General features: G+C 37.0%; 1 protein-coding gene across 2 annotated transcripts in view; it reads left to right on the top strand.

Annotated features, from left to right (window-relative positions):
- CDK6 (cyclin dependent kinase 6) overlaps nucleotides 1–13,473 on the top strand; it is a 260,245-nt gene extending 246,772 nt beyond the window's left edge. For both annotated transcript variants that reach the window (XM_031940016.1, XM_031940017.1), the window contains exons 7-8: nucleotides 2,307–2,442; nucleotides 5,300–13,473. In XM_031940016.1, coding sequence (XP_031795876.1) covers nucleotides 2,307–2,442; nucleotides 5,300–5,446 — 283 coding nt within the window. In that variant the 3' untranslated portion in view covers nucleotides 5,447–13,473. The remainder of the gene's footprint in view (nucleotides 1–2,306; nucleotides 2,443–5,299) is intronic.
- Nucleotides 13,474–17,995: the final 4,522 nt, after the last annotated feature.

Below are 17,995 nucleotides of genomic sequence, written 5' to 3'. Positions count from 1 at the left end.
TATAAGCAGTGGAAACTCACAGGAGACTAAGTTTTACCACAAATTGAGGGAGAAGAAAAGAAAGCTGTTTCATTATCCTTAAAGAAAGTCACTTGGTGAGTTTCATAAAGTTTACCTTAAAAAAAAAACAAAAACAAAAACAAAACCTGAAAGCATTTTTGAAAGCCTTGCTCTGAGTGCTTTTTTTCTATAATATGATTTTAGGGGAGGCATCATGGTTTGGTAGAAAGAGGCCTCGAATAAGAATTGGGAAAATTGGGTTCTGAGCCTTGCTTCTGCCAATGGCCTTCCTGTGAATCTTAGCCAGATAGCTCCTTTCTCTGTGTTTCTGGTGATAATGTTCATAGATGGATTGGGGGGAGAAGGAGAGAAAAAGGGGGGAAGGAAAGATAGATAGGTATGTTGGTAAATAGAAAGGTAGATTGGATGAATGGATAGACAGACAGACAGACAGACATTATTTCCAGTAGTCAGTATATACAATGATTAAAAGAAAAACATTAGATTCTGGAAAACCTGAATTCAGGCTCTTCTTCAGGCAACTTTTTAATACTACATTGTGAAATCCCAGATCTAATAACTTACAGCTTCCTCTCCTTGTCCCCCACAAAAAATAATTACATTGTTATATTCACTGTGAATTCCCTTGGTATGAAATAGGAAACAACATTGCTTGGTTTTCTCTAGACTTAATTCCATTGAAGGATGTTGATGTTTTAATTCTTTGGTTTATATAAGTTTTGTTTTCCTGTAGTGTTAAATTCTGTTCATATATGCTCAGTCTTAATATATAGAATACACTCCCCTGCTCACATCTTTGAAATATCAGAGAAAACAATTTCAACCTGTTTGTTTGGGTTTTTTTTTATTCATTTTCTCTTTATAGTTACTATTCTAGACCTTGGTATCCAAGCATATTTTCATTTAGTTTTATTCCAGTCATTCCTAATCATTTAAGTCTCCTCCCTCTCCCTCTCTCTCCCCTCTCTGTCTCCCTCTGTGTCTGTGTCTCTCTCTCTGTCTCTCTCTCTGTTTCTCTCTCTCTCTCTCTCTCTGTTTCTCTCTCTCTCTCTCTCTCTTTCTCTCACACACACACACACACACACACACACACACACACACACACACTCTCTCTTTGATTCTTTCTTTACTTAGCCTGTAATTACTTGGTTCAGCTGCATCTGAGCAAGGCCAGGTGTAGGGTGTCCTGACCTAGGCCCTTGCTCCAGGAACACACCTGTACAGGGCGTAGTCATAATGCCATTTGCCATGGCTGCCAGGTGAGAACCAAGGGTTGGGGTGTTTAGTAAAACATGAAGAAGAGCATATTCCTGCCAGAGTCCCAAGAATAACAAAAAGCTTTGTGATGTGAAGATACATTCTTCCATGGAAAAAAAAAAGATTCAGAGACATTCCGGATGTCCATACCTACATGCCTGAGGAGAAGGACTTCATGAAGCATCCGACATCATTTGTACCCTTTCATGATTAGTTTATAACCCTGATTTCAGAGGCCAAGCATGCTCCTCATTTCCTCAGAGTTATTTGAACATGGCCAGGGGTGTGCTAGAGCCACCTATGGTATTAATTCATTGAAGGGGGGGGAGGTGAGGAGTGATTTGGGATTAGGTTTGCTTAATTTGAGAAATATTTCCTTCTGTAGAACTGATGTGCAAGAAAAGAACTTTGAGTGTGATAATGAATAAACTCAATAACAATCAATGAATGTTTCTTTATCTTCCAATCATTTCTACTTTAATCTAACACTTTGGAATACCATTAGGTATTTTAAATACAACTGAATTTGTTCTCCTTAAGAGTAATCCTGGGCACAGTTTCTGATCTCTGCCTTTGATTCTTCCAAGGATGCATCTAGATTTTTAATGTGATTGGTTCTGGGATTATAATCAGACCCCCAGCTTAATTTTTCATGTAATAACTTGCTGATATCCAAGGGAGTTCTGTTGTTGTTGAGGTTCTGGTATCTGCACATTCATCATTGGTGTGATGTCCTAGGCCATCATCTCCATCTCGTTCATTTTATTGATGAGAATAATCAGAGGCTAAGGGCTACACCAAAGAACCTTTGATTCCAAAGTCTATGACTTTTCTTTCCACAAGGCCATACCCTCTGAAATGAAATTATTCCTGAAGATCCCCTTAATGCTCCTAAGTGGGGAAGGCACGTGATCTTTCTGGGGTTCAGTCTCTTCACCTGTGGACCGTGAGGGAGACCCGTGTCCAGTAGAACAGCAATGCTCTCCAGAACTGACCAGAACTCACATTCCTATTTTTCTCTCTTACAGTGTCATTGGACTTCCAGGTGAAGAAGACTGGCCAAATGACGTGGCCCTTCCCAGGCAGGCTTTTAATGCAAAATCTCCCCAACCAATCGAAAAGTTTGTAACAGATATTGATGAGCTAGGCAAAGACTTACTTATGGTAAGTGCTCCCATGTGCGGGCGGGCCATATCAGAACCCAACAGACATGCAGAGGGTAGGGGGTGGAAATGGACTTGAGGAGTCTGCCACTCAAACAGCCACATTCGACTCCATCATCAAAGTCAAATGCCAACAGACAAGCAGGCTTGGATTTTATATATTGTCTACCTATATGTCTACAGAAAGAAAATTTTTTTTGCATCTGCAAAGGACACTCTTGCATTAGAGGCCTGGGAAAGCCTGAGTTCAAATTCCAAATCATAAACTTACTAGTCATATGATTCTGGGTAAGCCATCTAAATTGCCTGCCTCAGTTTCCCCTCTTGTAAAATAGGGATAACAATTGCACCTACTTCCCAGGGCCCTCTTTACTACTGCCTATGTTAGAAGGCAGATAGATATAAGGTAACCTTGTGAAGTAAAATAACACTTTGTCTTGCAAACCTTCAGACATTATGGAAATATTAATTGTTGTTATTATTATCCCTGATGTCGCCCCTGGCATCAAAATCTTTGGAATCATCTAACCACAAAATCATCATAGGTCTAGAGCTAGCATATAACTTACTTAGAGGTCATTCAGCTAATTCTCTCATCTTACTGATAAGGAAACTGAGGCTGGTGGAGGTAGTAAATTGCTCATGGGTACTCAGCTAAATAGGAAAGCCAGGATTCCATGGTTCTAACTTTGGCCTGTCACTCATTTGTATATTGAAAATATACAAATGGTTGCCCCATTTATATATTGGGTGAAAGACTTCCATTTTCAAGTTTAAGGCTTTATATCAATTGTCCACTGCATGGGAGAGAGGTGGAATGTGCCCTCCCACTGTGGGAAGAGAATTGGATTTGCAATCAGAGGCGCTTTTGCTCCTACGTAGATCCTGGGTAATTCACTTTATTCGTTTATAAAATGAGAGAGTTGGACAAAGTGCCCAGTAAACTCTCTTCCATCCCTAAATCCACAACCTCCAGCCATTCCTTCAACAAGTAGAAAGATCTGGGGCTTTGGAGTTGGAGGCTGGCCCAGCCACTCTTTGATCTCAAAAGTCTTAGCCTGAGCAGTCCCTTAATAATCTGTGTGATTTTGCTATGTCCGACATAAGTACTAAGGACCATGGCACATGGAAAGTCTCTGCATCCTAAATGGAACCCAGATTTCTCTGCACTGGTTTAGGAGAGATGTACTCTCTTGAAACTTCTCAGGAAAAGGCAGTCATCGGTGTAATTATCTGCTCACGTGTAGCCGTTTCTGGGACTTACAGCATAATCAGTGATTGTCCATTATTCTTCACTGCTGAAACAAGTCAACTGAAAACTTGTGACATTTTATTGGAAATCTTTGGTGGGGGAGCAGGGAGGAAAAGTGTGAAGACCTTGATGAAACAGCCAGATTATTCAGCAGAACCTGCACACTTCAGGAAGCAGTAGAAGCAGTTGGATCCTGTGGGAGTGGGATTCAGCTCCCAGGCTTGACTGCTCCCCAGGTTCAGTTTGTCCTTCCTTGCCTCCCACACTTCCGTCTAGAATTGTAATCACTCAAAGTGCATTTGCAACAGGGGATTTCTTTCCCCCACTAAAACAGAATTAACTCTATACCAACCTGATGATTACCTTTATTTTTAAGTACATCAAAAGAGCCCTGATTTTCTCAGAGTGACCATACCTTCCAGCAACCCTGAAAAGAACCATCACTCTGGTCAAGGGACTGGGGCTCTGCCCCAGGAGCTGGGCAGCACTCTCTGTCAGCAGATAGAAGCCATTGAGCTTAGTCAACAAGCATTTATGGAGCACTAACTATATGTCAAGTACAGTGCTAAGAAGTCTGTGTTTTAATGAAGGAGCCAGCATGTTCAGGTATGAATAATTGTGCAGAGAAAGGATAGATACATAAATAGGTGAATAGATATAGGGACTGATAGATTTATAGAAAGAAAGAAAAACAGAATTAATAGATAGACAAGCAAAATAGATATAAAGACAGACAGGAAGACTAGAGAGGATAGATAGAAAGAAAGAATAGATAGATAAACTCCATAGACAAGATAGATAAACAGCCACAATAAATAGGAGATGGGATAGGATGATCTTTAGAGGGCAAATACAAGGTAACCTTAACTGGAAAGGCACTTGTGATAAGAGAAGGGACTAAGAAATGCCTTCTGCCAAAGATGACATTGGAACTAAGTCTTGAAGGAAGAAGCAGAAGGAAAGAAGAAGAGAAAGGAAGACATTCCAGATTGGGGGGATAGACAATCTGTGCAGAGGTACCTAGTTAATAAAAATGATTTATTGAATTGCATCTCCCCTTTTCCTAGTTAAATTTTCCCCTGGCCAATATCCGAGGTCTCCTTCACGACCCACATCCCCTGCATGGCTTGTCTCACATGCCAGAATGGCAGATCGTAGCCTCTCCATATCTTGGCAGAAGGATTCATGAGTTGCTGTGGCCAAAATAGTTCATTAACTAGTGAATGCCTTTTAGGTTACAAACTTCTTCATGCTTAGCTATAGAGTATTATAGTATGGTATTGTATGGGATAGGATAGTACTCTGCACTGTACTAAACCATAGTGTACTGTGGTATAGATTCTCATTTCCCAAAGCAGTGGTCTAAAAGTTGGCTTTCTATCCACTGCATTACCTTGCTTCTCCTCCATATTAATATCACAATCTTATATATTTTATTTTATGTATTGAAAAACATGACTAACAAAAAACATTAGGAACTCTTGATTGATTGTCACTCCACGTACAATAGCAAATACATTTACACAAGTAGGTACTGCATTTAAATTATTTGTTACAGATTTTATTGGAATTTCCCCCCCCCCCCCTTTTTTTTCTCTCCTCACAGAAGTGCTTGACATTCAACCCAGCAAAAAGAATCTCGGCTTGCAGTGCATTGTCTCACCCATATTTCCATGATGTAGAGAAACCTCATGAGAATGTGGACCCTCGGACATCCCCCAGCCAAAGCAGCAGTGAGGGCAACAGTGCTTGAGGTGATCAGTGCTCTCTGGAGCTGAACTGATAACTGAGGGGCCGCCCCCTGGGAAGGCAGTGCTGTCACTGATCACATCTGGGCTTCTGGAGGGTCTGCCTCTCTCTTCTGGATGACGATCTGTTTCTCCCGGGAAACTGGCCAAGTTTACTTGTTTCCAAATCAATGCAAAAGCAATTTTGAGTTTCATGTTCGTGTGTATGTTCGTTCGTTTGTGTGTTCGTTCAAAATACCTGGAAAAACAAGACAAAAAACAAAAAAAACAAAAACAAACAAAAAAAAAAAAACTCCAGATGAAGAGAAGCTGCTGACCAATTTTGCTGCCGTTTCTTTTGTCCAACATCAAATGCTGCCAGAGTGAAGTAGGAATAATCCAGTCACTGCCGACTTAAGATGTAATCTCTCTATAGCTGCTGAAGCCTAATTTGGTACTCTTGAGTGAGTGTGTGTGTGTGTGTGTGTGTGTGTGTGTATGCTTGTGATCTCTTAAAGTGTTATTTTTTTAACTGCATAGAATAATTGAATTTTTAGCGGCTGAAGGGAATGGAATACAGATGCATCTATTTACTGAAGAGAAAATACCAGAATTAGGGCTTCTCCAGAAATGAGAAATTTAGGCCTATGTTGACAACATCTCCTTTCTATCCAAATGCAGTGAGTTTACAAGGAGTTACGAGTTTATTATTACTTAGGCAAAAGCAAATGCACACTGAAAAATCCATCCCTGCCTTTTCAGCCCCGCTCGGAATATCTTTATGGGAAGTATTTCAAAATACATATTATCCTTTGCCCTCCTTAGAAAGCTAATTTTATTCAATGCAAATCTGTTTTGATTGTACAACATAATTATTTTTCTCTTAAAACAGGGCCCAAAAATAATTTCCCTACCTGTTATTGACTTCAGGGAATTTCCCTCTTAAAAATTAAAAAAAAATTTTTTTTAAGTAAATGAAGATGGTAAAAAATAGAGCGCCTTTTTTTTTTTCATGATTTGCAACCTTTAAACATTTTTTAAAGGCCTCTATTTTTAAAGCATTTCTTATTTTAGTTGAGAGAATCCTTCTTTTCTAGCTGGTTACAGGAATGCCCTAAGCGTTATCTCTACATGTTAACACTGTACTTTTCTATAATGCACTGCCTTACTTGCAAAATATGTATTGCATATTACCTCCTAGTGCCTAAGTCCATTACTGCCAGCTGGTTACTTATGTCCTTTTACACACTGTCTTCGTGTGTCAGACAAACCTCTCATTTCTATGGAGTAAGATTGCAACTTCATTACCCAAACTCTTCAACCTTATTCAGGCCTTAGTGGTCTTCCCCTTCAAGGATCACTCATCATGGTCCTGTGCTTTTGTAGTTTAAGGAGATGAGTCAAGTATATATGCCCCTCTATGGAACCAGCAAAAATAAAATAAATGTACAAACTTGTAGAGAAGATGGCTTGAATCTATAACTTGATATTTTTACTTTGGTAACTCAGTCTATTTTCAGTACAGCATTTATCTTTTTAAAAAGGGGCAAAAACCCCAAAAGCCTTTTACTTATTTTTCAGGAGTAGCTTTCTTCTTTATAAATGCAACCATTGGGGTAGTTCCCTTCCTCCCTCACCCCCCAATATCTAGCCCATCTTTTCTTTTAGTTTGCTCTTGCTTTTTGGTTTGGAGTAGGGATCCTTTATGGAAGGCACTCAGCCCACTCCTGGTTCTTAGGGATGGAGATGAATGGAGATCTTCATATTGTGGCTAGTTCTGCTTTTTCCTGCTTCTTCACAGTCCTCCACCTTGACCTTAGAGATAGCTGCTTTCGTGATCATGTTCCCCCTCAATCCTCTGCTCACACACACTGTTTCCTAATGACTAATGTCTGATAGCAAGAACATAGTCTCTTTGGAGAAATACTGTCATTTTGGCTATCGGACTTATGTTTTCAATAGATCTGCCAATTAAGATCATGTTCAGAGGCAGAATTATTAAGGAATGGATGAATACCAGCCTGAGAGAGACTAAAAAACATATGTATACTTGTATGCTTTAGAAAACATTATGGTGTTCTTGAGAAATAAAAATATGCCATTTCATGGGATATGCAGATATATCAAACTAGATGGGTTTGGGGAGTCACTTTTTAAAACAAAAAATACACATACTGTTTTGCTTCAGTGATATAAAGGATGGGAGTTCTCCTTTGAAATAAAGTGGGGAGTCAGCTAAGAAGAATATTGCACATGTTTTTCATGATTTCAACATCAGTGACATTTAGCCATTGACATTAGTCCTTGAAATAAAATTAACCTGCAGGTGGTCCAGATAATACCAGATATGACCAGAAGTGGTGAGAATTTTGTCTTTCTTTGGGGCATTACATTTAAACAAAGAGGAGAGCCTTTTTTGACATACCATAAATTTGGCTTAAAGAACTTTATTCCTTGATGCTTCATCCCTCTAATCATCACTTAGACGAAAGTTTGAGAACTTTTTGAGAAAAACATGGGTGTGCTGCACTACTATATTCTAGAGCTTGTTTTTTGTTTTGTAATTGGCTTACGACTTTCTTTTTAGCATTTAATATTGACTTAGTTTTTGAGTTCTTGAGTTATTTCATCAGTTAGAGATATAACCCTTATCTCTTCTGTTAATTTATATATTGCATGAGCATGACTAATTTTGTCATTTTATGCTTTTGATGGTCACCTCCTGTATTTGTCATTTCCTGATTAAGGATCCACACCAGACCCAATTGCTTTCAAGGAAAGCTTTTTCCTCAGTGCTCCAGAAAAGCCCACTGGATTTTAGTTACTCATCCAAGGAACTTTTCGTGGATCTTTGCTAATGCTAAGAAGCCAAGAACATCTAGGAATTCAAAATACCCTTTAAACTAAGCCTTATCTAAAAACCCATGTAAAAAAATAGAACTACATCATGGATTTGAAGCTAAGTGTGAAGATGGTGGTTGGCCTGGTAAAAGAAAGTGCATGCTGTTTCCCATGTTAAAGTGAAAGAAAACTATCTGGCATTTTATACTGGGCCACCATGGGCTTTTGCCAAAAGCTTCTGTAGCAAAGTAAAATTGAAGAAAATACTGTACAAGGCAGAGTTTTAGAGTTAGTGCAGGACAGGTAGAGTGACACAAAGCCTGTCTAGTCTTTTCTCATGAGATATATGATATGGTAAAGAGGTAAAAACTTAACCCAAAGGAAACAGACTTTCAGGAAACTAAGATAAAATGGGTTAGATTCTCCCATGTTGTTTCTCCTCTGAAGTCAACAGGAACTTTGGAGTTCAAGGAGGAAGAATATTGTGAGTAGATTCAGCCCTTTCTCCTGTTATAGTTTTCTCTTGAGTATACATCTTGGATTTCAGGCCTTCTGGCCCCAAGGAGGCTCTTATCAGAAGAGATCAAAATTGTCCAGCCTAAGAATAGAATTTTGGCATCTTGTAAACTTGTAGGAGTAGCAACATCTCTTGTATAAAAAAGGTACAGTATTATAAAACTGGAGCAGTTCATCTTTTTATATTGAGGGGGAGGGGACTTTGCTTTTTTTTTTTTTAATTGAGAAAATTTTTCTAGTTTGTGACAGAAATGTATCAATACAATGTAATCAATCCTTTTAGATATAACAGATATTTTTCTCCTTATTTATTTGGCATTATGGTCTTTGGTTACACTCTGTGGACCTTTCACCCTAGTAAATGTTACATATGGGACCTAGAAATGCCAGTATTAGAAGTCCACAATACAAAATCATGTAAAACTTCCTAACAAAACAGTACACATTAAAATTCAGATTACCAAAGAATGCATTATTCCCTTCCCCCTTCTTGGAAGATTCAAGTATTTTCATAGCCAACATACCAGACCACATATCTTCTATTTCTCTCGGAATTGTAGCTTTCTAAGTCATGTCAAGTATATCAAAACCATGAAGCTATTAATTTGTTTGATGTGGCAGACACTGCTTAGAGGGACCACCATTCTTAGCTATTTGGGCTCATTCTTTTTCACCAAAAGTATTAATCTTGGAAATATCATTATAGAATCTTAGGTATAAAGGATTTTTAGAAGAGTGAAATCTTTAGATTGTGAGAGATGAATGTCATTTGTTTAAACACTTTTGTAAAATTGTGAGTTATAAAAACAATGAAGACAGAGGAAGTTCAGAAGAAACAAGGAAAGTATCCAAAGAAGGCTGGCTTGGAAATCATATTGGTATCAAAGAATTCATGTTATTAACAAATATTTTGTAAGAATAAGTTAAAATTCCAGGGAAAACCCTAAATTTAGTAGAGTCTAAAGAATATTTCATGGAGAAACTGATCCTAAATTCTAAAGTATTGTTTTTATTATAGCTATCTTCATTTCCTCAGTTGAGTAAAATGAATTGACCTGTAATGGCTCCCCCCTCCACACATAAAAAAAGTTCAAGCCAAGCTTGTGGCTCATAATTTAAAATGTTAATTATAGGGTGGAACAAGGGATCTATGTGGCAAAAAAATGTTTTATTCACATACAAAAATCAGAAACCTTTCCATTTCTTAGCATTTACAACAGAAACTATTCACCAGAGAATTGAAGCCATTGTATTAATAAAGTTAGCCAGTGTCTACATGAGTAACTCATCCCCAAATAGCACATAACACATTTTGAATTTGGAAAGCCTTTGGTAGCTTCTGAAAAGGCAACATTTTCAATGGACTAGCAGAGTAATTGTGTTTCTTCATAAAAGAGCAAAAAGTACCATCACATTTTTAAATGACATTATTTCCTCAGTCTACTTTTAATTCTTAAGGTTATTATTCATCTTTTCAAAGGGGTTATCATTTTATTCCCTTTCATTGAATTTTAAGGAGAAAAAAAATTAATGGAATTGCATCAACACACTAATATTTCCTTCTTGGGTCTTCTGTTCTTCAGAACTGTGAACCTCAATGGCTAAAATTCCATCCCAGAATGTATTTAGAATTTTGTGCGTGTATGTTATTTTGATTAGTCCATGATTTCCTTGTTGTAGATACAATCCAGTCTGCACCTTCTAGTCCTCTTGATTTTCATCCATTCTTCCCTTAAATTTAGCCACCATGTCTTCTATGTTGTTACAAATCATCACTGGCAACCTGCAGCAGCTTAATCATGGCCATCATTGATTAATGATAATTAAGTTGTCATCTTAATTCCTTGGTGATCACAGTATTCTCTGATTAACTATAGAAGTTTTGAAGAGAGCTTGGGAGTATGAAAGGAAAAAGTTCTTGTTTTGTTTCCTATAGACTGACACTAAGGAGATTATTCATTTTGTGCTAACATATTCTCCAACATGTCACTTTAGGAAAAAATCTTGCAAATTTTAACACTATCCCATGCTCTGATCCTGATTTCATTTCATTTTTATTTGTTACTTGTTTTTCAAGATCGCTATGCAAGTATTATTCACTAATAAAAGAAGCAACTTCTTAAGTTAATTTTGATGATAATGTAATACTCTTACCATTCATCTTGATTAGAGAGAGTTATACATCTCAAATTCAATACTTTCATATTCCTTGCTGTTTAAGATAGCTATATTTGTACATGAAGGCACATCATCCTGAAGAAATATGAGTGAATAGATCATACAACAAAGTAATACATAAAATAATTTCTATGGCATTGCACTCCCATATGACAAATCCCTCAAACATAATGGACAATAAGCAATTTTTACATTGTAGTGTTCCAATTGGGATATATAGAATTAGGAAGAAATATGAAGTAGTTCATTTTCTAATCTATGATCCATGAACATTACACTTAAGAATTTCTCTCTGACAGATATTGGTTCTGTGACTATATAGGGTCATTTATCTTCTCTCTGACCCCAAGAAACTAGCAATGTTTTTTTAAATTGCGGAAGTGCTACTAATCTGTATTGGGAGAAGAAAATTATTCTTAGGAGCAAGCACATGGATAAAATCACAGATTCTAAATTGGAGTAGATCTGTAATTTGTATATATGTGCTATATAGGTAGGTAGGTAGACACAAATATGGTATATATTATGTATGGTAGGTGTGTCTTGATAACTTTTTTTCCCAAAATGACACTTGAGATAACTTTACAAATAGATTTTTGAGAAGAGATTTTTTTTTTAATTTGACTTGAGAACAAAGAAATTACTCAGGACTGGCACAAAAACTCGTTATGATAGATATCCTCCAAAGTTAGTACGTTTTTCCCAGCAAGATCATTGTAAGCAGAAAAGCAATTGTATTGCCTTCCAGGATTTCCAATCATTGTTTATGTTCACAGTTCTGAACAGGACCCAATCAAAAGGCTTTTTTTTGTTTAATTTCCTTCATGGGAATAAAAAGATAATGCCTTTTTAATATTCCTTTTACATATATTTTCTTTCAAGTGTTTATGATTTTATATGGATGGCAGACTTAAGGATTGTTCAAAATCCACCTTACAGTACTGAATTTCCAGTTCCAAATCCAAAATAAAAGACCAAGGGAAGAGCCTTAACTTGTTCTAAGGAGGCTAGAAAGAGGTCTAAGTCAGTTGTGAGAATCCAAACATTCCTTCCACCATTCCGAAGCTTATAGTTTATTAAGATGTATTTATTGACCATCTCAGTAGAGAAGTCATTGTCAGAATCTGACTGGAAATGAGACTGACCTCCCTCCTGTTCATCTATTTGAAACAAAGTCCAGCCTCAGCAAGATAGCATGGACTTTGTTTCTGCCTAGAAAGCAACTATTGCACAGTGGTTAGGAAAGAAAAGCTATTGGACAGTATTTGAGAAAGAAAATCCTCCTTAAAGTCCAAAGAATATCTCCACAAAACTTATACAAAGAATACTGTGAAGAGGTACAGTTACTGCAATTCTGCCCAGGATTTGTTAGTCTGGGAACAGCACGTCTACAGACTAAGCTTCCCACTCTCTACTCCCCCAAGAGAAAATAACTAATTATAAGAAAGCTAGATTCTTTCTCAGCATTCTGTATTTAAATGACTCTTATTTAACTGTAAAAAAAAAAAAAAATGGACCCAGAAGAGTTCTTCATAAATCATCCTTATTTCTGCTTGCCCCTTAACTAGCCATGACATAACAAGTAAATTTTATTTTAGTTCTCTATCTCAGTCCAGCAATTAAATATCTGTAAATGAATACTTAACTACCCTGGCATATTCCTCTGTACTAGAACTTTGTGGTGAATTACCAAGGAAGGAGTCACATTGTTGGATAAATGGATTTTCCTAAAAGAGCCCACCATCATTTCATTTCTAAACTGTTGTTTTTCTATAGCATCAATCTATGTATGTTCTGAATATCTTCTTTATGCCCTTATTTGAAAGCCCTTAGTCCTTTAGAAATATTTACTGTGTTACCAGAATCATCAATATTTCAGTGATCCCAAAGCACTTTGAATTTTACTTGGCATTTCAAAATAGTAATCACAATGTGGTAATGACCACATTGCTCTTACTCCTGAATCCATCCCAGATCTTACTTCTACTCTTGAACCTGTGTTTGTGATGATGGATACCCATATAAATATGTGTAGTCTTTTTAGTTTGTATTCATGAGTTTTGCTGTGATGAATAACAAGTGTCCTAGTGAATCCATAGAACTTAAATATCAACTGCCCACCTGTGGGGAATATTTTCTAACAGCCATTCAGCCTTCAGAAAGGTAGTTCTACCATCAATCTTCATTGCTATTTATTTCTGGATTATATCATGTGAAAATACAGCTGGAGACAGAAAATCTTAAAGCTTCCTGTTTTATACTTCATGTGTATTTAATGTTAATTACTATTATCCAAGAGCTACCTAATCTAGCTGGAAAAACTTAGAACTAAGTGCTTGAATAAGCTGCCTGCCTTTGCATTAGATATGTTAAATGGGCTTGGTTGCTAGTTTATACCTGAGTTTCCTTTATCAGATAGGCAAAGAAATTAACTGAAAGGACTTTAAAATGTTTTTTGCTGTCAACTTTACATATAGCATAATGTTAACAAAAAAAGTAAAAAAAAAAAAAAAAAAAATTAGAAAACCATCCCAGTAATTTAGGAGTTGCCCTAGATTGCCATCTGAGAAAAACCCAATCCGGGGCAGATGCTTAAGTTGGTGCCTTAGTTTGCCTGGATTTGTGGGGAAAGCCTTCAGAATCATAAAGTGCCCTTGTATGTGTTAATGGAAACAGATAATATTGTTGACAGAAAGAGCCCTGAGTCAGGCTACTACAGAGTTTCTCTATGTGATGGATGTTGTATCTTTGTGTTTCTTGAATGTTTCAGACAACAAAAGGTCTAAGTTTCAAGGTCTCAGAGAACTTGGATTTGTACAGAGGTAGTTTTCTTTGGTTATTAGGAAGAAAGGGATTGCAAGTGGAATGATGTTCAACCAGAATTTGGCAACTAGTAATATTCAACATTTCAGTAACTTGAGAGATTTCTAGCATTTCATTTTTGATCTAAAGGTTTGAAAAGCATGCTTTTTTTTAGTGTAGAGATACAGTATGTGATAAGAGAAGCACAATATTGGTACTCATGAGAGTACCAGCACTAGAGATTTTTATAGGATATTTGTTCTGAGATGTGTAGAAATACATTTATTCTGTAAAATATATTTGGGGTTTGGGTTGTTTTGTTTTTACAATTCCACAAAGCATAATCAAAACTATTTTTTCAGGGTTACAGTACGTAGGTCACACACAGTAAGCTTATTTTTTTTCAGTGTATTCTGATCATAGATAATATTGTAAATGTTGAAAAAATTCTGGGATTATACACTTGAATTATTGGTTTCTGTGTTTGAAATTGAGGTTATTCTGGTGATGTCTAGGGCAGGGGTCCTGTGTGCCAGAAGAGACTTCTCTAATCCCCTGCCTGACCCGCTGCTTGGCCGATGCCTACCATACTGCCAATCTGGCAATCTTGTATCTCTTTCTCCATCTGTTCCTGCCACTAATCCAGGTATCTGCCATGCCCCTTTCCTTCATTTTCCACCATTGTCTCGGGCTGCCCACTGAGTTGGCTCTTCCTTATTTACTTCCGCTCCTGCTCAGGTAGCAAGGGCCCAATTAAAAGGTGCTTTTGATGCCATCCTTTTTTGTGGACATGCCTGTGTATCCCCTGCTCTCATCTTCAAAACCTCTCTGACCTTGCACTGCAACCAGAGGAGGTATCCAATGCTTGGTCCAGATTATCTGAATCTAAGATTGATAACATACTCCAATGACTTTCCCACATCCTGCACCTGAAATCAAATTATTTCATTGAAATGTCCAGTTTGACTTTTGCTACAAGATAAAGAATTCCTTAAGGGTGCAAACCATACATTCCAGGCTGCTTTTTCTATCAGTTCACTTTTCACCACATTTCTTCATACTTGAAATTCATTCTGCTATTTTAATATCAGGGTACAAACATGTTAAAGGTGCGTGTATTACTGTTCCTTCAAAAGGTGCATATTTTTTTTCATCCAGTGTGCTTAATAATTGCTTTTAAATGGCTCTATTTTTGGTGCTTTTGGTTTAGCTGTTTTAGAAAAAGGTGCATGAAATCGCCTTGCCTGGAACATAACTTTACTCTAGATTTAGCTGTTTTGTCATTTTCTTATGCTGACTTATCCCTTCTCTGTTCTTGGATACAGAGATGTGGAAAGGGAGCCTTAGCAGAAAACTCTTACGTGTCAGGACCACCTGGGTGCCTTCCTTTACTCAGCCTATTGCAGGAGGTAGTTCTCTTCCATACTGGGCTTAGTGCAGCTTTGCTTTGGGGAAACCATTCCCTTTGTGCATAACTGAGCTGTGTAGCCCTTCAAGATAGTGTGGCTCAGGCCACAGATAAAAAGGGGTGGAGTAGGGAGGAGTTAACTACCATAGCACAGCTGAGACATTCCTCTTTCTGGGATCTTTACCTTGGACAGCTCCTAGGAGGGGAAGTACTTCTCTTTTTGAAAAGAACATTCCTTCTTTTCAGCTGCCCAAGTGGAAAGCTCTGGCTTTTTTCTCCCTCTAGGCATTTGGAGATATAGGTCAGCTTATCTATAGTCTTCGTGGCCTGGAAGGAAAGAGAAGAGATGGCATTTATTATTCAATGGAATGTAATACCCAAGCATTACAAAAAGCAAACTGCAGTATATGAAACTCAGAACACCCTCATATAATCAAAATCGACCTAAGTTTCGGTTCCTTTACCCTGGTTTGAATAAAGGTCCATGATCTAATATACCCTTTCTAGCATACGCCTTACTATAAGGGATTCATTGTTTCATTTCTCTAAGAACAGTTTATGGAGAAGGGAGAGAATGGATTGTAGGAGCAGCCACATGTTATCCATCACAAATGTTGAAAGGGCAGGAAAAAGTACAAAGGGTCATGGATATGGGATTAGATAAAACTTATTTTATCTGAAAAGTAAGTAGTCCTTTAGAACTGGATGTCTTACTGCTGGCAGTGCTAGAAAGCCAAGTTATGTATTTATTGTCAAATGATGAGGTTCATTGTTTTAAAAAAAAATCAATATTGGAATGTCATTGTCAGATTAATGTTTTCAGTTATGTACAAGGTAATTTGAAATAAAAGAGAAGTAGTTTGTATATTTATCATCCCATACATACAGTTTCTTTCAATAAAAGTACTGATAGCAAATAAAAAAATAACAAACACAGCAATATTTTTAAACTGTTTTCTCAAAGATTTGCTGTCTTAACTATATTTTTCTTTTATCTTGATGTAAGATGAATACAGTCACAGTAAGTACTGAATAAATACAAATTTTGGCAAAATGTGTTTCAAACTTTTTTTTTTTTGAACGAATTCTGTTCTTACAACAAAAATAAGGAATAAAGTGAATAGTGGATCTTTACTTCTGAATTGGTTGATAAATATTTACCCATTTATTTTATCCATCTAAGTTTAAAATGGAGACTAAGTGTAGTAGGTTTGGGATTAATTGTCAAGAGATGGGAAACGAAGGGTGAGGAAGTAGTCTGGGAAGACAAGATCCTACAGAAGCTTTGTGGTACCTGAAATTGCTTACTGGGACAAGCTGAAGGAGAAAAGTTCTTGCTGCACTATACTGCTTCCCTTGCAAAGTGAGCATCTTCAGAATGTTTTAAAAAAAAAAAAGACAACTAAGGTTAAGGGATCAGCTTAGTGTCAAATAGTTGCCAAATGTCAACACCAGGATCCTCCACCAGATCTTCCCATATCCAGGTCCAGTCTACCATACCATTTTGCTTCTCATATTTTTTTCTATTTTTGTACTTCTGACACCTAAATAGACAGGGCCCTCACCTGTTTTCCGTCAAGGATCATAGTTACAATTTCTTCAAGTATAAATACCATTTAAGACTAAATATCTCTCAAATTTAGTATTATACAGGAAAGCAAATACTCCTTACAAAGGCACTGAAAGTAGACAATCAAGACTGAAGAACTTTGGTGACTAAAAAATAGTAAGAGTATTAAGAAATCAAGCAGGAGTAAGTCTCTATAGATCTGTAGGAAGATTGCTTAAGAAACATGGAGGCAATAAGGTTTTTTTTTTCTTTTTCTTTTATTAAAGCTCTTTATTTACAAAACATATGCATGGGTAATTTTTTCAACATTGACTCTTACAAACCTTTTTGTTCCAAAATTTCCCCTCCTTCCCCCCACCCTCTCCCCTAGCTGGCAGGTAGTCTAATATATGTTAAATATGTTAAAATACATGTTAAATCTCATATATACATATTTATATGGTTATCTTGCTGCACAAGAAAATTCAGATCAAGGAGGAAGAAAAATAAAAAATGAGAAAGAAAACAAAATGCAAATAAATAACAGAGAGTGAGAATGCTATGTTGTGGTCCATACTGTTCCTACAGTTCTCTCTGGGTGTATATGGCTCTCTTCATCACTGAGAAAGTGTAACTGGTTTGAGTCATCTCATTGTTGAAGAGCCACGACAGAGGCAATATGTTAATAAAGGAAGTAAGGAAATCCCCCTGCAAGTCCATTTTACAAGTCTTTATTTAATTCTGACTTAATTTTTTTTAAAGCCCAGTTTGTCATGTGGGACTAGAAATAAGTATATCAGGTAAGCATTCCAATTTAGAGTCAATTATGGTAAATAATAAAGGGGAAATGATCCCTATGGCCTCTCATGAAGAAAAAGGGGATATAGGAAAGTAGGTGAAGTGGCAAAGGTAGGTAATGAAATAGAATGAAAAGAAAGGGGGAAATCTTAATTCAGCTATGGGAGGGGACCCACTGAAGTATGTTCCTATGAAGAAAGGAAAAGATGTTCAATGAGGAGAGATGGGGTTCTTAACTGAATATAATTGTGGAAACCACTGTGCCTCTAAGAGCTTATTGTGCCACCATGGACAGCAATATGTCTCAGGTAAAGGGAAATAGGAGGTCCTAGGAACAACTCACAACTTAAAGGTTGGGTGAAAGAGGACCTGGAGGGAGATTCCATAACAAGTGAGGAGGAAAAAATGATCATGAACGGAAGAGGATTGAAATGAATTACATAGCTGAAGACATGAAAAAATTTCTACCATAGATCAATACTT

Source organism: Sarcophilus harrisii, chromosome 5 (genome assembly GCF_902635505.1).
Source record: "Sarcophilus harrisii chromosome 5, mSarHar1.11, whole genome shotgun sequence".
NCBI lineage: Eukaryota > Metazoa > Chordata > Mammalia > Dasyuromorphia > Dasyuridae > Sarcophilus > Sarcophilus harrisii.
The sequence above is the reverse complement of the archived record's forward strand: the minus strand, read 5'-3'. Positions and strand labels throughout refer to the sequence as shown.